We start from the raw sequence: 25,801 nt of genomic DNA on the forward strand, positions 1-25,801 counted from the left end.
TTATTCACATAATGAAAACCTATACTTTGTTTCGGTCGAGTTCCCCATTCAAATGCATGTAACAGTGAGAAACGCACTGTCTTGGCGAAAGAAAGCTATTTTGTACAACTTCATATAAATAGCTGTAACTTTTGATAGAAGACTCGGATACACATGTTTATGGCTTTATCTTATAGAACTCAAGGTTCCCGTGCTGGGCAAACAGGTTTCGCAGCTGTTTGAGCTAAGATTTCCAAGTTATTCACATAATGAAAACCTATACTTTGTTTCGGTCGAGTTCCCCATTCAAATGCATGTAACAGTGAGAAACGCACTGTCTTGGCGAAAGAAAGCTATTTTGTACAACTTCATATAAATAGCTGTAACTTTTGATAGAAGACTCGGATACACATGTTCATGGCTTTATCTTATAGAACTCAAGGTCTCCGTGCTGGGCAAACAGGTTTTGCAGCTGTTTGAGCTAAGATTTCCAAGTTATTCACATAATGAAAACCTATACTTTGTTTCGGTCGAGTTCCCCATTCAAATGCATGTAACAGTGAGAAACGCACTGTCTTGGCGAAAGAAAGCGTTTTTGTACAACTTCATATAAATAGCTGTATCTTTTGATAGAAGACTCGGATACACATGTTTATGGCTTTATCTTATAGAACTCAAGGTCTCCGTGCTGGGCAAACAGGTTTTGCAGCTGTTTGAGCTAAGATTTCCAAGTTATTCACATAATGAAAACCTATACTTTGTTTCGGTCGAGTTCCCCATTCAAATGCATGTAACAGTGAGAAACGCACTGTCTTGGCGAAAGAAAGCGTTTTTGTACAACTTTATATAAATAGCTGTAACTTTTGATAGAAGACTCGGATACACATGTTTATGGCTTTATCTTATAGAACTCAAGGTTCCCGTGCTGGGCAAACAGGTTTTGCAGCTGTTTGAGCTAAGATTTCCAAGTTATTCACATAATGAAAACCTATACTTTGTTTCGGTCGAGTTCCCCATTCAAATGCATGTAACAGTGAGAAACGCACTGTCTTGGCGAAAGAAAGCTATTTTGTACAACTTCATATAAATAGCTGTAACTTTTGATAGAAGACTCAGACAAACATGTTTATGGCTTTATCTTATAGAACTCAAGGTCTCCGTGCTGGGAAAACAGGTTTTGCAGCTGTTTGAGCTAAGATTTCCAAGTTATTCACATAATGAAAACCTATACTTTGTTTCGGTCGAGTTCCCCATTCAAATGCATGTAACAGTGAGAAACGCACTGTCTTGGCGAAAGAAAGCGTTTTTGTACAACTTCATATAAATAGCTGTAACTTTTGATAGAAGACTCGGATACACATGTTTATGGCTTTATCTTATAGAACTCAAGGTCTCCGTGCTGGGAAAACAGGTTTTGCAGCTGTTTGAGCTAAGATTTCCAAGTTATTCACATAATGAAAACCTATACTTTGTTTCGGTCGAGTTCCCCATTCAAATGCATGTAACAGTGAGAAACGCACTGTCTTGGCGAAAGAAAGCTATTTTGTACAACTTCATATAAATAGCTGTAACTTTTGATAGAAGACTCAGACAAACATGTTTATGGCTTTATCTTATAGAACTCAAGGTCTCCGTGCTGGGAAAACAGGTTTTGCAGCTGTTTGAGCTAAGATTTCCAAGTTATTCACATAATGAAGACTTATACTGTGTTTCGGTGGAGTTCCCCATTCAAATGCATGTAACAGTGAGAAACGCACTGTCTTGGCGAAAGAAAGCGTTTTTGTACAACTTCATATGAATAGCTGTAACTTTTGATAGAAGACTCGGATACACATGTTTATGGCTTTATCTTATAGAACTCGAGGTTCCGTGCTGGGAAAACAGGTTTTGCAGCTGTTTGAGCTAAGACTTCCAAGTTATTCACATAATGAAAACCTATACTTTGTTTCGGTCGAGTTCCCCATTCAAATGCATGTAACAGTGAGAAACGCACTGTCTTGGCGAAAGAAAGCGTTTTTGTACAACTTCATATAAATAGCTGTAACTTTTGATAGAAGACTCGGATACACATGTTTATGGCTTTATCTTATAGAACTCAAGGTCTCCGTGCTGGGCAAACAGGTTTTGCAGCTGTTTGAGCTAAGATTTCCAAGTTATTCACATAATGAAAACCTATACTTTGTTTCGGTCGAGTTCCCCATTCAAATGCATGTAACAGTGAGAAACGCACTGTCTTGGCGAAAGAAAGCGTTTTTGTACAACTTCATATAAATAGCTGTAACTTTTGATAGAAGACTCGGATACACATGTTTATGGCTTTATCTTATAGAACTCAAGGTTCCCGTGCTGGGCAAACAGGTTTTGCAGCTGTTTGAGCTAAGATTTCCAAGTTATTCACATAATGAAAACCTATACTTTGTTTCGGTCGAGTTCCCCATTCAAATGCATGTAACAGTGAGAAACGCACTGTCTTGGCGAAAGAAAGCTATTTTGTACAACTTCATATAAATAGCTGTAACTTTTGATAGAAGACTCGGATACACATGTTCATGGCTTTATCTTATAGAACTCAAGGTCTCCGTGCTGGGCAAACAGGTTTTGCAGCTGTTTGAGCTAAGATTTCCAAGTTATTCACATAATGAAAACCTATACTTTGTTTCGGTCGAGTTCCCCATTCAAATGCATGTAACAGTGAGAAACGCACTGTCTTGGCGAAAGAAAGCTATTTTGTACAACTTCATATAAATAGCTGTAACTTTTGATAGAAGACTCAGACAAACATGTTTATGGCTTTATCTTATAGAACTCAAGGTCTCCGTGCTGGGAAAACAGGTTTTGCAGCTGTTTGAGCTAAGATTTCCAAGTTATTCACATAATGAAAACCTATACTTTGTTTCGGTCGAGTTCCCCATTCAAATGCATGTAACAGTGAGAAACGCACTGTCTTGGCGAAAGAAAGCTATTTTGTACAACTTCATATAAATAGCTGTAACCTTTGATAGAAGACTCGGATACACATGTTTATGGCTTTATCTTATAGAACTCAATATCCCCGTGCTGGGCAAACAGGTTTCGCAGCTGTTTGAGCTAAGATTTCCAAGTTATTCACATAATGAAAACCTATACTTTGTTTCGGTCGAGTTCCCCATTCAAATGCATGTAACAGTGAGAAACGCACTGTCTTGGCGAAAGAAAGCGTTTTTGTACAACTTCATATAAATAGCTGTAACTTTTGATAGAAGACTCAGACAAACATGTTTATGGCTTTATCTTATAGAACTCAAGGTCTCCGTGCTGGGAAAACAGGTTTTGCAGCTGTTTGAGCTAAGATTTCCAAGTTATTCACATAATGAAGACTTATACTGTGTTTCGGTGGAGTTCCCCATTCAAATGCATGTAACAGTGAGAAACGCACTGTCTTGGCGAAAGAAAGCGTTTTTGTACAACTTCATATGAATAGCTGTAACTTTTGATAGAAGACTCGGATACACATGTTTATGGCTTTATCTTATAGAACTCGAGGTTCCGTGCTGGGAAAACAGGTTTTGCAGCTGTTTGAGCTAAGACTTCCAAGTTATTCACATAATGAAAACCTATACTTTGTTTCGGTCGAGTTCCCCATTCAAATGCATGTAACAGTGAGAAACGCACTGTCTTGGCGAAAGAAAGCGTTTTTGTACAACTTCATATAAATAGCTGTAACTTTTGATAGAAGACTCGGATACACATGTTTATGGCTTTATCTTATAGAACTCAAGGTCTCCGTGCTGGGCAAACAGGTTTTGCAGCTGTTTGAGCTAAGATTTCCAAGTTATTCACATAATGAAAACCTATACTTTGTTTCGGTCGAGTTCCCCATTCAAATGCATGTAACAGTGAGAAACGCACTGTCTTGGCGAAAGAAAGCGTTTTTGTACAACTTCATATAAATAGCTGTAACTTTTGATAGAAGACTCGGATACACATGTTTATGGCTTTATCTTATAGAACTCAAGGTTCCCGTGCTGGGCAAACAGGTTTTGCAGCTGTTTGAGCTAAGATTTCCAAGTTATTCACATAATGAAAACCTATACTTTGTTTCGGTCGAGTTCCCCATTCAAATGCATGTAACAGTGAGAAACGCACTGTCTTGGCGAAAGAAAGCGTTTTTGTACAACTTCATATAAATAGCTGTAACTTTTGATAGAAGACTCGGATACACATGTTTATGGCTTTATCTTATAGAACTCAAGGTCTCCGTGCTGGGCAAACAGGTTTTGCAGCTGTTTGAGCTAAGATTTCCAAGTTATTCACATAATGAAAACCTATACTTTGTTTCGGTCGAGTTCCCCATTCAAATGCATGTAACAGTGAGAAACGCACTGTCTTGGCGAAAGAAAGCTATTTTGTACAACTTCATATAAATAGCTGTAACTTTTGATAGAAGACTCGGATACACATGTTCATGGCTTTATCTTATAGAACTCAAGGTCTCCGTGCTGGGAAAACAGTTTTTGCAGCTGTTTGAGCTAAGATTTCCAAGTTATTCACATAATGAAGACTTATACTGTGTTTCGGTGGAGTTCCCCATTCAAATGCATGTAACAGTGAGAAACGCACTGTCTTGGCGAAAGAAAGCGTTTTTGTACAACTTCATATGAATAGCTGTAACTTTTGATAGAAGACTCGGATACACATGTTTATGGCTTTATCTTATAGAACTCAAGGTTCCCGTGCTGGGAAAACAGGTTTTGCAGCTGTTTGAGCTAAGACTTCCAAGTTATTCACATAATGAAAACCTATACTTTGTTTCGGTCGAGTTCCCCATTCAAATGCATGTAACAGTGAGAAACGCACTGTCTTGGCGAAAGAAAGCGTTTTTGTACAACTTCATATAAATAGCTGTAACTTTTGATAGAAGACTCGGATACACATGTTTATGGCTTTATCTTATAGAACTCAAGGTTCCCGTGCTGGGCAAACAGGTTTTGCAGCTGTTTGAGCTAAGATTTCCAAGTTATTCACATAATGAAAACCTATACTTTGTTTCGGTCGAGTTCCCCATTCAAATGCATGTAACAGTGAGAAACGCACTGTCTTGGCGAAAGAAAGCTATTTTGTACAACTTCATATAAATAGCTGTAACTTTTGATAGAAGACTCGGATACACATGTTCATGGCTTTATCTTATAGAACTCAAGGTCTCCGTGCTGGGCAAACAGGTTTTGCAGCTGTTTGAGCTAAGATTTCCAAGTTATTCACATAATGAAAACCTATACTTTGTTTCGGTCGAGTTCCCCATTCAAATGCATGTAACAGTGAGAAACGCACTGTCTTGGCGAAAGAAAGCTATTTTGTACAACTTCATATAAATAGCTGTAACTTTTGATAGAAGACTCAGACAAACATGTTTATGGCTTTATCTTATAGAACTCAAGGTCTCCGTGCTGGGAAAACAGGTTTTGCAGCTGTTTGAGCTAAGATTTCCAAGTTATTCACATAATGAAAACCTATACTTTGTTTCGGTCGAGTTCCCCATTCAAATGCATGTAACAGTGAGAAACGCACTGTCTTGGCGAAAGAAAGCTATTTTGTACAACTTCATATAAATAGCTGTAACCTTTGATAGAAGACTCGGATACACATGTTTATGGCTTTATCTTATAGAACTCAATATCCCCGTGCTGGGCAAACAGGTTTCGCAGCTGTTTGAGCTAAGATTTCCAAGTTATTCACATAATGAAAACCTATACTTTGTTTCGGTCGAGTTCCCCATTCAAATGCATGTAACAGTGAGAAACGCACTGTCTTGGCGAAAGAAAGCTATTTTGTACAACTTCATATAAATAGCTGTAACTTTTGATAGAAGACTCGGATACACATGTTCATGGCTTTATCTTATAGAACTCAAGGTCTCCGTGCTGGGAAAACAGTTTTTGCAGCTGTTTGAGCTAAGATTTCCAAGTTATTCACATAATGAAGACTTATACTGTGTTTCGGTGGAGTTCCCCATTCAAATGCATGTAACAGTGAGAAACGCACTGTCTTGGCGAAAGAAAGCGTTTTTGTACAACTTCATATGAATAGCTGTAACTTTTGATAGAAGACTCGGATACACATGTTTATGGCTTTATCTTATAGAACTCAAGGTTCCCGTGCTGGGAAAACAGGTTTTGCAGCTGTTTGAGCTAAGACTTCCAAGTTATTCACATAATGAAAACCTATACTTTGTTTCGGTCGAGTTCCCCATTCAAATGCATGTAACAGTGAGAAACGCACTGTCTTGGCGAAAGAAAGCGTTTTTGTACAACTTCATATAAATAGCTGTAACTTTTGATAGAAGACTCGGATACACATGTTCATGGCTTTATCTTATAGAACTCAAGGTCTCCGTGCTGGGAAAACAGTTTTTGCAGCTGTTTGAGCTAAGATTTCCAAGTTATTCACATAATGAAGACTTATACTGTGTTTCGGTGGAGTTCCCCATTCAAATGCATGTAACAGTGAGAAACGCACTGTCTTGGCGAAAGAAAGCGTTTTTGTACAACTTCATATGAATAGCTGTAACTTTTGATAGAAGACTCGGATACACATGTTTATGGCTTTATCTTATAGAACTCAAGGTTCCCGTGCTGGGAAAACAGGTTTTGCAGCTGTTTGAGCTAAGACTTCCAAGTTATTCACATAATGAAAACCTATACTTTGTTTCGGTCGAGTTCCCCATTCAAATGCATGTAACAGTGAGAAACGCACTGTCTTGGCGAAAGAAAGCTATTTTGTACAACTTCATATAAATAGCTGTAACTTTTGATAGAAGACTCAGACAAACATGTTTATGGCTTTATCTTATAGAACTCAAGATCTCCGTGCTGGGAAAACAGTTTTTGCAGCTGTTGGAGCTAAGATTTCCAAGTTATTCACATAATGAAAACTTATACTTTGTTTCGGTGGAGTTCCCCATTCAAATGCATGTAACAGTGAGAAACGCACTGTCTTGGCGAAAGAAAGCGTTTTTGTACAACTTCATATGAATAGCTGTAACTTTTGATAGAAGACTCGGATACACATGTTTATGGCTTTATCTTATAGAACTCAAGGTTCCCGTGCTGGGCAAACAGGTTTTGCAGCTGTTTGAGCTAAGATTTCCAAGTTATTCACATAATGAAAACCTATACTTTGTTTCGGTCGAGTTCCCCATTCAAATGCATGTAACAGTGAGAAACGCACTGTCTTGGCGAAAGAAAGCTATTTTGTACAACTTCATATAAATAGCTGTAACTTTTGATAGAAGACTCAGACAAACATGTTTATGGCTTTATCTTATAGAACTCAAGATCTCCGTGCTGGGAAAACAGGTTTTGCAGCTGTTTGAGCTAAGATTTCCAAGTTATTCACATAATGAAAACCTATACTTTGTTTCGGTCGAGTTCCCCATTCAAATGCATGTAACAGTGAGAAACGCACTGTCTTGGCGAAAGAAAGCGTTTTTGTACAACTTCATATAAATAGCTGTAACTTTTGATAGAAGACTCGGATACACATGTTTATGGCTTTATCTTATAGAACTCAAGGTCTCCGTGCTGGGCAAACAGGTTTTGCAGCTGTTTGAGCTAAGATTTCCAAGTTATTCACATAATGAAAACCTATACTTTGTTTCGGTCGAGTTCCCCATTCAAAATGCATGTAACAGTGAGAAACGCAGTCTTGGCGAAAGATAACGTTTTTGTACAACTTCATAGAAATAGCTGTAACTTTTGATAGAAGACTCAGACAAACATGTTTATGGCCTTATATTATAGAACTCAAGGTTTCCGTGCTGGGAAAACAGGTTTTGCAGCTGTTTGAGCTAAGATTTCCAAGTTATTCACATAATGAAAACTTATACTTTGTTTCGGTCGAGTTCCCCATTCAAATGCATGTAACAGTGAGAAACGCACTGTCTTGGCGAAAGAAAGCGTTTTTGTACAACTTAATATAAATAGCTGTAACTTTTGATAGAAGACTCGGATACACATGTTTATGGCTTTATCTTATAGAACTCAAGGTCTCCGTGCTGGGCAAACAGGTTTTGCAGCTGTTTGAGCTAAGATTTCCAAGTTATTCACATAATGAAAACCTATACTTTGTTTCGGTCGAGTTCCCCATTCAAATGCATGTAACAGTGAGAAACGCACTGTCTTGGCGAAAGAAAGCGTTTTTGTACAACTTCATATAAATAGCTGTAACTTTTGATAGAAGACTCGGATAAACATGTTTATGGCCTTATATTATAGAACTCAAGGTTTCCGTGCTGGGAAAACAGGTTTTGCAGCTGTTTGAGCTAAGATTTCCAAGTTATTCACATAATGAAAACTTATACTTTGTTTCGGTCGAGTTCCCCATTCAAATGCATGTAACAGTGAGAAACGCACTGTCTTGGCGAAAGAAAGCGTTTTTGTACAACTTCATATAAATAGCTGTAACTTTTGATAGAAGACTCGGATACACATGTTTATGGCTTTATCTTATAGAACTCAAGGTCTCCGTGCTGGGCAAACAGGTTTTGCAGCTGTTTGAGCTAAGATTTCCAAGTTATTCACATAATGAAAACCTATACTTTGTTTCGGTCGAGTTCCCCATTCAAATGCATGTAACAGTGAGAAACGCACTGTCTTGGCGAAAGAAAGCGTTTTTGTACAACTTCATATAAATAGCTGTAACTTTTGATAGAAGACTCGGATAAACATGTTTATGGCTTTATCTTATAAAACTCAAGGTTCCCGTGCTGGGAAAACAGGTTTTGCAGCTGTTTGAGCTAAGATTTCCAAGTTATTCACATAATGAAAACCTATACTTTGTTTCGGTCGAGTTCCCCATTCAAATGCATGTAACAGTGAGAAACGCACTGTCTTGGCGAAAGAAAGCGTTTTTGTACAACTTCATATAAATAGCTGTAACTTTTGATAGAAGACTCAGACAAACATGTTTATGGCTTTATCTTATAGAACTCAAGGTTCCCGTGCTGGGAAAACAGGTTTTGCAGCTGTTTGAGCTAAGATTTCCAAGTTATTCACATAATGAAAACCTATACTTTGTTTCGGTCGAGTTCCCCAATCAAATGCATGTAACAGTGAGAAACGCACTGTCTTGGCGAAAGAAAGCGTTTTTGTACAACTTCATATAAATAGCTGTAACTTTTGATAGAAGACTCGGATACACATGTTTATGGCTTTATCTTATAGTACTCAAGGTCTCCGTGCTGGGCAAACAGGTTTTGCAGCTGTTTGAGCTAAGATTTCCAAGTTATTCACATAATGAAAACCTATACTTTGTTTCGGTCGAGTTCCCCATTCAAATGCATGTAACAGTGAGAAAAGCACTGTCTTGGCGAAAGAAAGCGTTTTTGTATAACTTCATATAAATAGCTGTAACTTTTGATAGAAGACTCAGACAAACATGTTTATGGCTTTATCTTATAGAACTCAAGGTCTCCATGCTGGGAAAACAGGTTTTGCAGCTGTTTGAGCTAAGATTTCCAAGTTATTCACATAATGAAAACCTATACTTTGTTTCGGTGGAGTTCCCCATTCAAATGCATGTAACAGTGAGAAACGCACTGTCTTGGCGAAAGAAAGCTATTTTGTACAACTTCATATAAATAGCTGTAACTTTTGATAGAAGACTCGGATACACATGTTTATGGCTTTATCTTATAGAACTCAATATCCCGTGCTGGGCAAACAGGTTTTGCAGCCGTTTGAGCTAAGATTTTAAAATTATTCACATAATGAAAACCTATACTTTGTTTCGGTCGAGTTCCCCATTCAAATGCATGTAACAGTGAGAAACGCACTGTCTTGGCGAAAGAAAGCGTTTTTGTACAACTTCATATAAATAGCTGTAACTTTTGATAGAAGACTCGGATACACATGTTTATGGCTTTATCTTATAGAACTCAAGGTTCCCGTGCTGGGAAAACAGGTTTTGCAGCTGTTTGAGCTAAGATTTCCAAGTTATTCACATAATGAAAACCTATACTTTGTTTCGGTCGAGTTCCCCATTCAAATGCATGTAACAGTGAGAAACGCACTGTCTTGGCGAAAGAAAGCGTTTTTGTACAACTTCATATAAATAGCTGTAACTTTTGATAGAAGACTCAGACAAACATGTTTATGGCTTTATCTTATAGAACTCAAGGGCTCCGTGCTGGGCAAACAGGTTTTGCAGCTGTTTGAGCTAAGATTTCCAAGTTATTCACATAATGAAAACTTATACTTTGTTTCGGTGGAGTTCCCCATTCAAATGCATGTAACAGTGAGAAACGCACTGTCTTGGCGAAAGAAAGCGTTTTTGTACAACTTCATATGAATAGCTGTAACTTTTGATAGAAGACTCGGATACACATGTTTATGGCTTTATCTTATAGAACTCAAGGTTCCCGTGCTGGGAAAACAGGTTTTGCAGCTGTTTGAGCTAAGATTTCCAAGTTATTCACATAATGAAAACCTATACTTTGTTTCGGTCGAGTTCCCCATTCAAATGCATGTAACAGTGAGAAACGCACTGTCTTGGCGAAAGAAAGCGTTTTTGTACAACTTCATATAAATAGCTGTAACTTTTGATAGAAGACTCAGACACATGTGTATTTGTTTGGGAAGCAGCCAGCCGCCGTGCCGAGAGCGTGACCGAAGAGAAAACAGATGATGGTTCCAATGCCGGAGAAATTGTCGAACGGAAGAGCCATAGAAGTTCCGTAGTGTGAAGGTATTTCGGCTATTTCAAGTCTGACAAAAAACAGAGTAGCGCGTATCTGTGCCATCAGAAACTGAATTTGAATAAGTTAAATTTGAATTTGAATTGCTCAGATTGAATCTGAATTGTAACTTGAATAAATGCTTTTGAAAACTGAGTTTGAATTAGTCTAATTTGAAATTGAATTTATGGTTTGAAAATGATCATCACTAAATTGAAATTGCATTTTATATTTTGAAAATGAATTGATTTGCTTTGAAACTGCATTTTATCCTTTAAAAATTCAGCTCTCGAATAATTTCAGTTTCACTTCTCACCATTCAGTTTCAGTTCTACAATTCAATTTCAGTTCCAAAATTCAGTTTTTTGGAACTTACATCCGGTTCCGGTTCAAGCGCAGATTAATAGAACTACGTTTTACTAGCGGACCGAAAGTGTTACTGACGGGAATCTACAGCGTCTTGAGCTGAATTAAGACTTCAGAAGTCATTCGTCATGTCGAATGACCAGCGGATAAACTCTCAGGTTGGTAATAAATGTATTACATGTATAAGAACAAGCGTCAAGTTAACAAATAATAGCCGTAAGGTAACTTTTATGCTTATTGTAGCTGTTAGCTAAAAACGCTAATTTAGCATAGTTTGCCCTGAATTCAGCTTTGACAAATATGATCGACTGTTTCTAGTAGAATTCCAAAGTTGTCATCTTGGACCCTCTCAGAGTACCCCCTCTGTATGCTTGCAGAGAGCCCTACAGTAGGGAAACATGCAAAACGGTGTCCAAACCTTTGTATTTTAGCTTTATTTATGTCTTACACAGCATCCCAACTCTTTAGCTAACTTAATAACTTTAGCTAAAGTGAATAGTTAGTCTAATTCATTAGTGCAGCATTACTGGGTCACCTCTGTTTGAAGTGATATAACATGATATACAACTATCACTGTGTTTAACTACTATAATAATTCTTAGGGTACTGAGTGCATGCTTAATTAGATTTTTTTTTTTAAACATACTGCTCCATTAATATGTTTGACAGGCTGAAGTTGTCGGGTCACCTCCTAAATCGACCATCTTTTACAGGTGTTTTGTGCCAGAAATGGAGTGTCCACTGAAGACTGAAGATACTGAATCTCTACGCCTTGCCATTGATCCCTCTTGTGCCTTCATCTAGACAAGAGACATTAACTTAACCACTCTCATATGCTCTGTACCTACATCACCTTCCCTGACAGTTGTAGCTTGGCTCATCTGAGGGTGAAATTATAAGAATGTGTTATTTTGCAAAGTGCTCTCTAGGGTTCCTAAATAAAATATGGCATTGAGGTCATTTCTTTTGAATTAATCCCTTCTTCTGAAATATAAGAACCTCTCCTGGTTTTAATGGCACTTTGGATTTCCTTACTTTCTGTTCCACTTACATACCCAAATAGATGCTGACAAGCTGACACAGTAACATGGAAGAGGGAAAGACGTTGGAAAGGACTACTACAAATAAACCCAATGCCTAACAATGAAAAATGTAAAATAAGAACAATAATAATAATAATAAAGATAAAAGATGAAGTAACAAGTTTTTAGTTTTGTTTATTCCAAATGATCATCCAGATGTCTGTGACATGTGATGACAAACACCATAATGGAAGGCCTTAGTCATCACATGCTTAAACTCATCATATATTTTTGCATATGCTGAACAGGCAGTCAGACATGCTGTAAATGGGGGGTGGAAAACAGCATGAACACCATACGGCAGGGGTCTCAAACATGACACTGGCCCTTGAGGACTGGAGTTTGAGACCCCTGTCATATGGAATATGACAGGTGTGGTTGAACTGCATGAAGACTCTGAAGTTTCTCTTCTCTTCTGGCAGGACAGGAATGTGGCCTTGTCCTGTGAGCCACTGTAAGGATGTAGTTAGAGTAGAACTGGACTGTCACCGGCCTCAAGCTCTTCACCCTTTTCAAAGACAAAGCAGTCATTTAGATAAAATATTAGATATTGTTTACCTGTAAATGCACAAAGTAAATTTTGAAATGTAATCATTGTCAAGAGTGAACAAGCACTGATAGTGTAATCTACAGCTGTGGCCAAACGTTTAGAGAATGAGAAGTGTTGTATTCTTATTTACAAAGTTTGCTGTTTCAGTGATAGTTGTATATCATACTATATCACTTCAAACAGAGGTGACCCAGTAATGCTGCACTAATGAATTAGACTAACTATTCACTTTAGCTAAAGTTATTAAGTTAGCTAAAGAGTTGGGATGCTGTGTAAGACATAAATAAAGCTAAAATACAAAGGTTTGGACACCTTTTTGCATGTTTCCCTACTGTAGGGGTCTCTGCAAGCATACAGAGGGGGTACTCTGAGAGGGTCCAAGATGACAACTTTGGAATTCTACTAGAAACAGTCGATCATATTTGTCAAAGCTGAATTCAGGGCAAACTATGCTAAATTAGCGTTTTTAGCTAACAGCTACAATAAGCATAAAAGTTACCTTACGGCTATTATTTGTTAACTTGACGCTTGTTCTTATACATGTAATACATTTATTACCAACCTGAGAGTTTATCCGCTGGTCATTCGACATGACGAATGACTTCTGAAGTCTTAATTCAGCTCAAGACGCTGTATATTCCCATCAGTAACACTTTCGGTCCGCTAGTAAAACGTAGTTCTATTAATCTGCGCTTGAACCGGAACCGGATGTAAGTTCCAAAAAACTGAATTTTGGAACTGAAATTGAATTGTAGAACTGAAGCTGAATGGTGAGAAGTGAAACTGAAATTATTCGAGAGCTGAATTTTTAAAGGATAAAATGCAGTTTCAAAGCAAATCAATTCATTTTCAAAATATAAAATGCAATTTCAATTTAGTGATGATCATTTTCAAACCATAAATTCAATTTCAAATTAGACTAATTCAAATTCAGTTTTCAAAAGCATTTATTCAAGTTACAATTCAGATTCAATCTGAGCAATTCAAATTCAAATTTAACTTATTCAAATTCAGTTTCTGATGGCACAGATTTCTGCCCATAAGCGCGCACTGTAAATTGTGCCGAAAGCAAGTCTGGAAATACAATAAACCGGTGCATGCTCAATCTCTGACTGAAAGCACTAATTCGTCATTCGGCTTTTGTCAGATTAAATGTGTGATTATAATCAAATTTATTGGTTAAAACTACAAATACTTTGAATAAAAACAGTGAAATACCTTAATACTCACAACCAAACAATTATGTTAATTTGACATGCAAATATTGTAAAAATTATAGTTTTAGTCAGTTGTTTTTAAAAATACAAGAATTATATGTATTATATATATCCATGCACTTTACAACTGCATGGATGTACTGGGCCTACTTTTAACATGATTCATGAAATGATGCAAATTCAGGGATAGGACTAATAAAAATGTTTTCACAGAAGATGTCATTGTGAACCTGAGAGGTTGCCTCTCTATTTATAGGCTATATAAAAATATACAATTAAAATTGTGTACATTATGTTTTTGGTTTTTTTTAATCATTCGGGCTATTTGCAGCCTATTGTAGAGTAACCTATAAGAAATTATTATTTAACGACTAAGTAATGCTTGTATTCTTTATGTTTCTTTTAATGGCAATGTGATACTTAGACAAGACTACTTTTTTGGGTTAGGTTAGCAATGTCTCATTATTACAGGCTAAACAAACTTACAGTTCGTGGCTAGTTCACTAGTTCATGACTATAGCTAACAAGCCAGCACGAGAGAGAAGACGGGAGAAGAAAACGTCGAACTTTTAGCAACTACGTTTTTAGGACAAATTACAAACATACGAATTCAAGTGTTTTTTTGAGGATCTGTGTTTATTCGTCAGAAAGTCTGCACGGTAAGTTTAATATCTTGGCAACTTTTTTTTCGAGATAAAAGCACCAGTTGATATTTAGACCAATGCTCAATAACCTAGCGCTAGCATGCTAGTTCAGCTGAAAAGCAAAGGCAAACTTTTGAAATACTAAAAATGATCATCTGCGTCTTTTGTAAAAAGGTATTGGTCACATTAAGAGGCTATGTACTACATTGCAGAGTACACAAGAATGAGCCTTGTTGTTTTTTTAAATGTGTTGGCGCCAATTGCAGCCAAACATTCACCACATACTCTGCTTTCAAGCGGCATTTTTATCGTGTGCACAATGCACCTGCACTTCAAGCTACTCCTAAAGCTCTTGTTGCAGATTTAAAATGTGCGGTTTCATTATGTGCCCGCCATTTCCAAACAGTGAAAGAGCTAGTGTCTCACTTAAACGATCATATTACAGAGGGCAGGTCTGTGTCATGTCCAGTAAGTGGTTGTAAGCATATGTTTACAAAAAAGTCATCATTTACTTCTCACATGTGTAGGAAGCATAAAGCTTGTTCCCCAGATGGTATTGATGACATGTACGATTGTCCTCAGCCCCCAAATGACAGTACAGAATATTCAGAAAACACAGATGAAGCCATGCCATCTGCTAGTTCAGCCAGTGATATGCCAGAGAAGGATAGTCATTCTTATCTCAGAAGCATGTGTCTCTTTTACCTTAAACTGCAAGGACAGCTGCTAATTCCTGCCTCTACTATACAGACTATTGCTGAGGAAATGCAGAATGTGCACGAATTGGGTCAAGCCTACACAATAAATAAGGTAAGTTGTTTACTAAAAAATGAAATGAACCCATCAGATGAAGCAGTCACTAAAATCTGTGACTGCATTAAAGAGTCAGATTTGCTCTCTGCTTGCCATCAGGGACAACTAGGAACAACACACACCAGAAATCAAACATTCAAAAAAATGTTTAAATACACAGAACCCAAGAAAGTGCCATTGGGAATGGATGAAAACATGACAGGAAAATTTGCTTACTACATACCAGTTGGAGAAACTCTGAAGAGCTTTTTAGAGTCACAGTTATGGAGGAATACACAGTCACAACAGTTTGGGGGTCCTGATGTAGAAATTTTTAAGGATTTATATGATGGAAAATTTTTCAAATGTCACCAGTTCTTTAATGAAAACCCTGAAAGCCTCAAACTGATTTTGTACCAAGATTCAAATCAAATCAAATCAAATCACTTTTATTGTCACATCACATGTGCAGGTACATTGGTACAGCACATGCGAGTGAAATTCTTGTGTGCGAGCTTCACAAGCAACAGAGTTGTGCAAAATACAATAACATAAACAGGCAAAATATACGAATGGCTAAATCTGAAACTAATAAATATACGTACAATATATAATAGTATATGCAAAAAATAATAATTTCTGGATGTGTATACTAAATGTTTTTCTACGTGTGTGTGTGTGTGTATACACATATTTTACAAATTAAATAGAGTCAATAAATAAAATATATAAAAATATACAGAGTTGAGACATGTGCAAAACAGTGGCATTACTGTACAGTATGGAGTGCATAATGTTGAAGTTCCAGTAGTGAAGGTGAGGTGTCTATGACGTGTTCAGCAGTCTGACGGCCTGATGGAAGAAGCTGTCTCTCAGTCTGCTGGTACGGGACCGGATGCTGCAGAACCTCCTTCCTGATGGAAGTAGTCTGAACAGTTTATGGCTGGGGTGACTGGAGTCCTTGATGATCCTCCCCGCTTTCCTCAGGCATCACTTCCTATAGATGTCTTGGAGGGAGGGAAGCTCACCTCCAATTATCCGTTCAGAGCACCGCACTACTCGCTGGAGAGCTTTGCGGTTGTAGGCGGTGCTGTTGCCATACCAGGTGGTGATGCATCCAGTGAGGATGCTCTCAATGGCACAGTGATAGAAGGACCTGAGGATGCGAGGGCTCATGCCAAATCTTTTCAGTCTCCTGAGAAAGAAGAGGCGCTGCTGCGCCTTCTTCACTGTTTTGTTCATTTGAGGTAGTGAATCCCCTGGGTTCTGCTAAAAAGACGCACAAACTTCTTCCAGTCTATCTGTCATTAAACAGTTTAAATATAAAGGATCCGAAGCACTTACAAAGCCATGTACTGTCAAACCTGACGGATCCAAATTATCAGGGCAAGCCGTTCAAAACTGGAACCTTTTGAGATTGCTGCCAGTTTTGATTGGTGACAAAATACAAAACCATGAGGATGAAGTATGGCAGTTAGCTCTCCAGTTGAAAAACATTGTGGATCTTATTTGTGGGAGCTACTACAATTTTAACATCCATTATCCATCTGAGCTGGCTTCCACTTTAGAGTTTCTTCAGAGGTGAGCAAATATGGCTTTGTTATTACTCATAACTGAGACTCTGGGATCTGGAGTCTGGCTTTGATGTGGTTGGAGTCCAGGGGCCCGTTCTTCGTACCTCGCTAAGTAAGTTAGCTGGATTAGATTGTTGACGATTTCGCGTGATCTTGGATCGTTCGGTTCCCTGAAGCTCATCCGGGACTTGCTGTCATAGCAACAGAGCCGTAAGCGTAAACCTGCTCGGGAGCAGGTTTACTTTATGTAAACAGGATTAGATCGCGGCCACGCAGGTATGTCCGCTTCATTTATACGAAAGCAACAGCGATATTCCACCACTGTTTCACCATAAATAAATAATATCAATGTTACTAAAGATAATGCAGCACTTGATCCTTTTATTGATTCCATACAGATACATACAGGTCATTTCCTAAAAAAGGGAAATGTACTATTAACATTCTATTACATGTATGTGATTATTACAGATGTAATTCATATTTCAGAGTAGTAATAGTAAATTACTTCGTGTAATCAAGATGGGAGACCACGGCTATAAAAGCGAAGGTGGATTTGGGAAGCCGATCAATGTTTCTACTATCGATGCGTAGCCCCTTTTACGACACCCAATGATCTCACATTACTTCATCCAGCTGTACTAATCGTCAACAGCAGGTGTGTTCGGAGAACCGGATTAGCGAGCTCACGGTTAGCGTGATGATTTGGTCTTGGATGTGTCATTTGATCTTGGATGTAGTAAGCGACGTACGAAGAACGGGCCCCAGGTCTGGCTCTGAGTCTTGGTCGGCTTTGGAGCCGGATTCAGTTGTTTTTTGTTGTTGTTGTTGTTGTTTGTTTTAATAAAATAACAGTCTGACCAAGCCTGGCCGAGACTCAGGGCTAGACCAAGCGTCAGCTGACGTCTGACTACCTATAACCTTTGCTTTGGATTTTAAAATGCTAAAGTGCATATCACTGCAAAAGACACTCGTGAAGGGTGCCAATACTTTTGACCATGTCTGGGAAGGGATCTCAAAACTGGATTATAGATGGCAGAGAGTTGGTGTCGTAAACCACCGCCTCTGTTCAAAGATGGTCGCTCACAGTGGACACCAACTCTCTGCCATCTATAATCCAGTTTTGAGATCCCTTCCCAGACACCTTAACGCCCACTCACATCCTGGGCCATCTGATCTCAGGAATTTGCATAAGGTGGGGCCAGGTTTCACAATGAACTCACCCGAAACTCTGGCTGATTGGGACCCACACCCAGTTTCACATAAGTTTCACATAAGTTCGCTGCAATTGCAGCAAACTTATCAGTCTTTGCTCGATCACTGCGGGTGGACTTGTCATCAAAGCGTAGGTGTTGCATGATGTCTTGGAAGCGGTTTCGTGCCATAGTTCCAATTATCTGTGGGTTTCCCAGGTTTGCTGACCAGCAGTCATTTAGAGATGGAACCCTGTTAACCCCCCGCAAGATGACAATTGCAATAAATGCCATTAGTTCAGGGAGGTCCATGAACCAATGAACATGCTCCGTGCACCACTCAGCAGGCCATTTGTAAATATGTGTACAAATGGTTGGTTTTTTGTACTGTTTTTATCAATAAATCTCAGCAACAAAGGACATACACCCACCATGTGTGTTGATTTCTCCCTAAGATGGCAAACTGAAACACTCCCAAGTTGATGACTTTTGGAGATTTATTTCCCTGGATGATTGAGAATGCATCAAGACGAACACAAAAGGAAGTTCACAGCTTTTAGCAGCTCGCCCACCCCCTCATCCACACACCCCCACTCCCCTCCCTCCAGAATTCCCAGGTAACAACCTAATTTACATATGAATGACTAGCCAATTTAACTTCCACTTGGCTGAAGCTAAAGCTTAGCTAAAAGCCTACCAGCCATTTGGCTGCTCTCCGGGTTTTAAAGGTAGAAAAGCCAAATGGCTGCTCTCCGGGAGTTATTTTTTTAAACACGTTAACCTCCTAAGACCCGAACTCTTCCACAACATGCATTTTTAATTTCTCTTTGATATTTGGGCATATTGGGGCCCAATGAATGTAAAAACAAAGAATTACCAGATTTTTTTTTTTACCTTATTTTTGTTTTTAAGAAGAATGAGAGCCACATATGAGGATACTCGTTTAAAATTTTGATAGAACAGTAGCAGTATAATGTCCTCATAAGTAGATATCAGGCCCATGTAGGGCAAAATTGAGTATTTTGGTCTAAATAACCTAAAATGTGATGTCCACATATGTGGACGGCAGGTCCTAGGAGGTTAAAGGACTACTGCAACATTGTAGTAAACATGGGCTGGCCTCAACTTTCTGATCACGTGCTGCTGCCAAAATTTCAAATGAGTAATTTTCTCTCAAAATAGTACATTTCCTCAGCTTAAACATTTGATGTTACCTGAGATACATTGTGATTAAACTGTAGTTTTATGAGAGATGCATGTCATTACACTTTGTCAGCTTCTTCAGAATTGGGGTTGAAACTGATGGAAAGCTCTGTACTTGGACCTGGTGCAAAGCAAACCACTTCTATGCCTGGTGGTTCCATTAAAAGTGCTGAAAGTGAACCAGTTTATGTGAAACTTGAAACACGCACTGTATAACATGCACCAAATAGGTCGATGTCAAAACAGTGCTTTCACAAAATATATTAAACACAAAAATGAATTAAAATATGGCATTCACTGGAACAGTGGTTCTGAAACTTTTTTTTGCTAGGCCCCCCTTTGTTTTACAAGAAAATCTTTGCGCCCCCCACCACCTAAATCCCCTAGTTTATTTCACACCTCAAACATTTAGTAAACCAATTAAACAAATAAAAGCTGCAATAAATTACAGGTAGCAATAAACTACTAACTGTTTTTTGTTACATCCACATCTACACGGGTATTTTTGAAAACGCAGCTTTTTCTATGCGTTTGGACCTTTCGTCCACACGTAAACGCCGTTTCAAATTGCCGAAAAAGGAGAACTGTCAGATTTGGAGATTTTCAAAAACTCAGTTTTTGTATTTACTTGTGGACGAGGAGTTTGTCAAGCAACGTCAAAAGGTATGTGCCTTTTTTCACGTCACGCTGTGCGCCATGTTTACATGAGATGAATTTCTACAATGGCAGATGGATAATCTTCCTATCTGCAGTTTTTACACGCTTACATATACACACGCAGTTAGTGTCCCTCCATTTAGAAAGACAGGCGCCATGATGGAATTATTTTACGTGTAGTTGTTTTTTTTCCTGTGTGATAATATTCAACATTACTATTGATACATTTTTCAAAAAAATGCAGCTGTGCAAAATGGTTTTAGAAACATAAACTAGTGTTTTTCCGCGATTTGGACAGGGGGAACAAATTGTGGCAGGATCACCCTGATATTATTTGTATCCCACTGTAACTTTACTGTATAAAGAGCTGTATAAAAAGCCTCCAAAGTTTCAGGAGTTGTAAGCCAAGAAGTGTTTGTGAACTAAAACTCAAGAATGCGGGATACTGTCCATGATAGCTCAGTAGGTAGCGTGTTTGCCCCATAATTGGAAGGTCGGGGGTTCAAATTTGCTGAACGGCTATCCTGAGCAAGGTACCATTCCTACAAACTGCTCCCCGGGCACCTGATGTGGCTGCCCACTGCTTCACTGAGTGAATGGGTTAAAGGCAGAGAGAGTAATTCCACCCCCCCATTGATTAATAAACTATACACACACAAGAAGTTGTTTAACTGCAAATCTAATCCCTGCAATATCCCAACAGCACATCTCAGTGTTACTACATGACAAAGAAATGCAGCTCAGCATGATCCTTTGGTCTTAAACTGTAAGAAGTAAACATAAAACGACAGTAGTTTTTTTTTTTAATTACCCAGACTGCCCTGTAATTAGGAAACTTCTCTATCATTTAATTGTCTATTACTTCGTAGTATGAATGTCTGTGGCAGTGTTTTTATTAGCAGCACAGGCAGCTGCCAAAGCTATGTAAATAAAGTCCAAATTCTATGCCCTCCACATTTTCCAAAGACATCTAGTAGGTTGGCATCTTTCCTGGATCAAGTCTGACCTCCGGGCCGTATGTTGGACACCCCTGATTTAAACTGACTGGAGCTGAAACTGCTCATTTCTTACACAGTTGTACAACAAATAGTCAACAATGTCCACGTATGTCACATGCAATGCTTCAAGTACCTTAAATATGCATTATTCCTCATTGCCAGCAGGGGGTGACTTATTTAGCCATACATGAGGTATGTGAATTCATACATTAAAAAAAACAAAACAGTGCCATTTGTACTACAAGTGGGGGGGATTTTTTTTTTTAAGTATACAGCTCACATGCAGACTGATATCCATGAGGATTGACACAGATGATCATTAAGCTACAGATCTTACAGTCTGACTTGTGAGTGAATGAGTTTCCCACTGTCGATGGTTTTGGTTTTCTGCAATGTTATACAACACTTTCAAATCAGAGTCCAACAGCCTGTAGCTAACCATCACGAGAAGAAAAATATATAAACTTTGGACAGTCAGAGAAGCTATGTACTTATTTGGTTTCCATGCTAAGCTCACCTAATAGACTCCACTTTCACATGCATCACAATTTAATGCCTGGCTGATCAATCATTCCAGTCTGCATACGCGCACTGAAGAAAAATGAAAGATCTCAGTGGATCAAAGGTAGTTTTCAAATAAACTATATTACAATGTATACAATATTAGTGATTGAAATTAAAGCAATTCACTTAAATCCATCTGCTGTCTACAGACCACACTTTACTGTGTAGAGATCTGACTCATTACACCCATTTTCACTTGAAAATAAAAGCTTTCCACTAGTTTTCACATGGACAGCTTTTCATGTGACGCAAACTTAAGGATAGAGCAACTTATGAAAGCTGAACATTTGAATTGAACTAATGAGTTAAGCTCAAAGTAAGGTTTCCTGTTCCAAAGTAACTACACAATTACTGAAAATGGTGTTTGACAGTCACATGGCTGGCAATCCCAGCAGTGTAAATATACCCTGACGTGTAGGAGTGAAAAGATCACCAGGGACTGGCTTGGTACAGTTTAAGTGGACTGACCGAGACCTATAAAAACGCCACTAATTTTAGGTGTAGGATGTGGCTGTGTAATCTGAAGTAAATGGGATAAAACATGGGCAAGAAAACCCCTGTGGGCCCTCATGCTTTGTGCTTCCATCAAATGAGGTCTTGGTCATTTGTTTTGACAACCTTTACCAGACTTGACCCAAATGTTCAGTTTATCGGCAGAGAGCTTGCTGTTTAGAGAGAGAAAAAGAGACACATTAATATCAACAGTACTAAACAAGACTCAAAAACAAAACAAAACCAGCAGATGCTTTTAAGTCAAAAGTACTGTAAATAAGATTTATTTGTCCAACATTTCTCAAAGGCCATTTACCTAAAACAGTATGTGTTCAGAGTTATGTACACATTTACACATTTTTTTCCACGTACAGCAGATTTTTCTGAGTATGTTAAATATACATTCCAACAATATATACAAGTTATAATTCTTAGACTGTTAAACTTGTGTTTGCATAAACGAGAAGCTATTGTCAGCCCTTAAAAATGCTGCGGGAGCTATGCTGACAGGATCAGCAGCTACAGATGTTGTGGAGTAGTGATGAAATAGGATCACAAATACCATTTGATACCGATACTACCTTTAAAAAAATACCAGGCCACGATGGCAGCCGCTTGTCCAGCCTCTTCCCCTTCCACCAGCAGAATCCACTTTAGCATAAAGAAAAATAGGTGGCGCTAAATGAAAGTATTCTTTTGTACAGGGGTGCAGGTTCACAAAGAGATTAGTTCTACAAAAACTGAACATACAAAAAAAATTGTCTTCCGACAGATTATTGCTTTTCCAATTTGAGACGATATAAGATCACTCTTTGTGGACCCGCACCTTTATCTTAACATCTTAAGATTAAAGATAAAAGACAATTAAGAGTAAAACCTAATTAACTTTAATCAAGTTATTTCCTATAACAACAATCCATATGGAAAAGACGTGCTCAAAAACTAGCAGGAAAATAAAGTTATAGAAACAAAAACACTGGCGTCGCGGCTGAATGCTATACCCTGTGAAATAAAACAAAACAGAAAATGTCTGTTCTTGTCTGATCCTTACCATGGAGTCAAGCAGACAAAGGCGTTCTGAAAGCCACTCATCCCGCATGGTGGATCAACCAATTACCTAGAAGAAACTGTCAACAAGGTTTAGCAGCAACATGAACTCCATCATCACACAAAAACACATGCACAGTTCTTAGGTAATTAATCAATTCAAAGCGTTCATCCAGCCTCAAGTTCAGCACACTGAGCCCCATCAAGCTCAGTCTCAATATCTGAAAACAAAGAGAAGTACTTGACCCTACATTTTGAGCACCGTGCTTGCACTCTCTGCACACTTGGTGCAGAACTCCACTGAGACATGATTCTTGTCCACATGAAGACACACGCCACCAGATGTTTCTTTTTCCTCCACTCTGGCCCATTTCCTGGGCAGGGCGTAGTCGTGCTCGTTTGAGTTGGGCCCCTGGAAAAGTGAGGAAGATAATTTCATCCCATTCACACCGCTCAGCCTGGACAAGAGCTGGGCTAACATGCTCTCATTTGCCAGCACAGCCCTCAAGTACCTGGTTTCATCTTCCAACTCTTCCACTCTCTTGGTCAGCTGAGAATTTTCTATTTTGAGCGTGCTATTTTCCGTTGAAAGCATGCCGATCTTCTGCTCCAAGCTATTGACATATTCCTTCTTCTTGAGACGATTTAATCTGGCAGCGATTGCATTTTTGTTAGTCACGTGACTTGACTGTTTTTGCCTGCTGTTCTGGGAGTCAGAGGAATATCTCTCAGGAGATGAGGCAGTTGAAGCTTCAAGCCCGGAGTCTCCATCTTTGGTGTTGTACACACAGAGATCAGCCAAATCAATATTGAAGAGCGAGGATGAAGCATCTCTGTCTAGTGTCCATTTTAAGTCTTCAAACAGGTCATCAAGCTCTACTCCAGCAGCATCCACATCTTTAACTCGGAATCCGTCACATGGAATCGGAAGATCTTTCATACTTTCCACATCTACCGCCTCAACCTCTGGAGACTGCACTTTTGTGTTGGTGACAGTGCGACTTCTTCTAGTGATCATTGTGGTTTGTCAGCTGGACTGCAAGAAACCTGTCCACAAAGACCTGAACATGTAAAGACAGAAACATACAATTATGTTGGCGTAGATTTGATTACCAAACAAAGGTAATACAGTAAACACAGGCCAATGAACAATAACTAATTTACAACTGTACAGAATAATCCAAACATTTATAAAATTGTCGGCATAGTGTTTATTTTCTACCAAACTAATATGAAAGACGTTTAGAGTATTTTCCCGTTTGGGCTCGAAAAATAATTCACTCCTATTAAATCACTTATGAACCACTTCGTGTTAGGTACTGGCACATTCTCCTTACAGGCGCGCTGAGATATCTATTGCTTAAACGTAATAGGAACTTATAATGGCCTCTTGCTAAGCTAAGGCCTAGCTTTACCTAGCCTCTTGCTAAGCTAAGGCTCAGCATTAGCTTCACCTACAATAGGTACTTTTTACAGTAAGTGCTCGACAACACACCACAGAAAGTCGTTTGTTCAATATAAAGATACATTTCCGCATTATCGCAACATTCGCAGATTGAGATACCAAATAATAACATCATCACAAATATTAAGGGCTCTGTCAGCAAGCTCACTATAGTTCTATAGTGAGCTTGCTGACAGAGCCCTGGTTGTCCTAAAACCACGTTCGCCTTACCGCCAAGCTAATATTCGTAAAATACGGTTAGCTTTGATTTAATCAGTAATGTTCTGATACATTGAAAGAGAGAGTAAAATATATCCAAGACATACAGTCTAATTCATTTGAAAGTTGAAGTATAAAACGTCCTCTTTTACCGTCCGCTCACATGCTTCTTAGCTGCGGCTAGCCTTGCTAAAACACTAAGGCTCTAACTCATAATGACGCAGCACACTAGTTCTTCAACCGTGTACTTACCTCCCTTTTAGGGAAAACGGCAATAAATGCTTTTGGTATATCCGTTGATTAAATTACCAAGATTACAGATTGCTTATCTGTTTCCTTTTTCTGAAGAATCCGAAATTTTAAACAGAAAACAACACAGAGCAGTCCAAAGAGTGTAACCGAATACCTTCACAGTCAGTTCAGACGACACTTCCGGAAAATTCTTCTTCTTCTTCACAAGGTTAGCAAACATCAAAATGGTGCATTACCGCCACCAACTGGTGTGGAGTGTCCGAAAAATTCATTCAAAATAAGAGCCTTACAACGAACCATTTAAGATGTGCATTTCACAATGGCAAGTCTCAATACTCTAAATTTAAGCAGCGTTTTGTTGCAGTCTCAATACGACGGAAAATCGTACTAGTAGTTCATAGCCTTGTTACTGTAATTACCTTCTTTTTGGTCTAACCAATGACTGTAGAAATGACTGTTTTCTACCAATAAGCTTCAACGTGTCCGGGTCTCTGCTTGCCCATGTTATCACTAAGATTCCCTCTATTCACCACATCACCCCTGTCCTGAAGCAGCTTCACTGGCTTTTGAAACTAGGGTGATGTACACTAACCTCATTTAGTCGTGGTCATGTGACCTGGGTGTTTAGAACCTGTTTCGAAACATCTGAGCTTCAGAGGCCCGACACAGTTTCAAAACATCTGAGCTTCCCATCTTTCCCACCTCTAAGTATTAATGACATGTTAGGATAAACATATTATCTTAATGTATCATTTTGAGACTAAAATCAAATTTTAGACATTAAATTCAAAATAGTATTTTGAGGATAAAGAGGATA

The 25,801-nt window shown here is 38.6% G+C and overlaps 2 protein-coding genes across 4 annotated transcripts; one reads left to right on the forward strand and one right to left on the reverse strand.

Annotated features, from left to right (window-relative positions):
* The first annotated feature begins 14,622 nt into the window (after positions 1 to 14,622).
* LOC146681376 (uncharacterized) lies at positions 14,623 to 15,471 on the forward strand. The gene is made up of 2 exons (XM_085448767.1): positions 14,623 to 15,359; positions 15,433 to 15,471. Exons 1-2 carry the CDS (start codon positions 14,697 to 14,699, stop codon positions 15,469 to 15,471), a joined length of 702 nt encoding a protein of 233 aa, XP_085304893.1. The 5' UTR covers positions 14,623 to 14,696.
* A 6,819-nt stretch (positions 15,472 to 22,290) lies between these two features.
* On the reverse strand, positions 22,291 to 25,190 carry crebzf (CREB/ATF bZIP transcription factor). 3 transcript variants are annotated; one of them, XM_085447884.1, is made up of 4 exons: positions 25,139 to 25,190; positions 23,321 to 24,130; positions 23,074 to 23,149; positions 22,291 to 22,673 (listed from the first exon to the last, which is right to left on the reverse strand). In XM_085447884.1, exons 2-3 carry the CDS (start codon positions 24,085 to 24,087, stop codon positions 23,140 to 23,142), a joined length of 777 nt encoding a protein of 258 aa, XP_085304010.1. In that variant the 5' UTR covers positions 24,088 to 24,130; positions 25,139 to 25,190; the 3' UTR covers positions 22,291 to 22,673; positions 23,074 to 23,139. The 3 variants fall into 3 exon arrangements, with proteins under 3 accessions (XP_085304010.1, XP_085304009.1, XP_085304011.1); XM_085447883.1 differs by having other exon boundaries at positions 24,985 to 25,174; XM_085447885.1 differs by having other exon boundaries at positions 23,074 to 24,130; positions 24,985 to 25,174.
* Positions 25,191 to 25,801: the final 611 nt, after the last annotated feature.

The sequence above is a fragment of the Copadichromis virginalis genome, linkage group LG23 (genome assembly GCF_057382275.1).
Source record: "Copadichromis virginalis isolate Kocher_CV1m ecotype Utaka linkage group LG23, C_Virginalis_male_GT1.1, whole genome shotgun sequence".
NCBI lineage: Eukaryota > Metazoa > Chordata > Actinopteri > Cichliformes > Cichlidae > Copadichromis > Copadichromis virginalis.

Coding starts and splice junctions, on each gene's coding strand:
- LOC146681376 (XM_085448767.1), top strand. CDS start 14,697: ATGATCATCTGCGTCTTTTGTAAAAAGGTATTGGTCACATTAAGAGGC. Junction 15,360..15,432: donor AAGCCTACACAATAAATAAG/GTAAGTTGTTTA, acceptor ACTGCATTAAAG/AGTCAGATTTGCTCTCTGCT.
- crebzf (XM_085447884.1), bottom strand. CDS start 24,087: ATGATCACTAGAAGAAGTCGCACTGTCACCAACACAAAAGTGCAGTCT.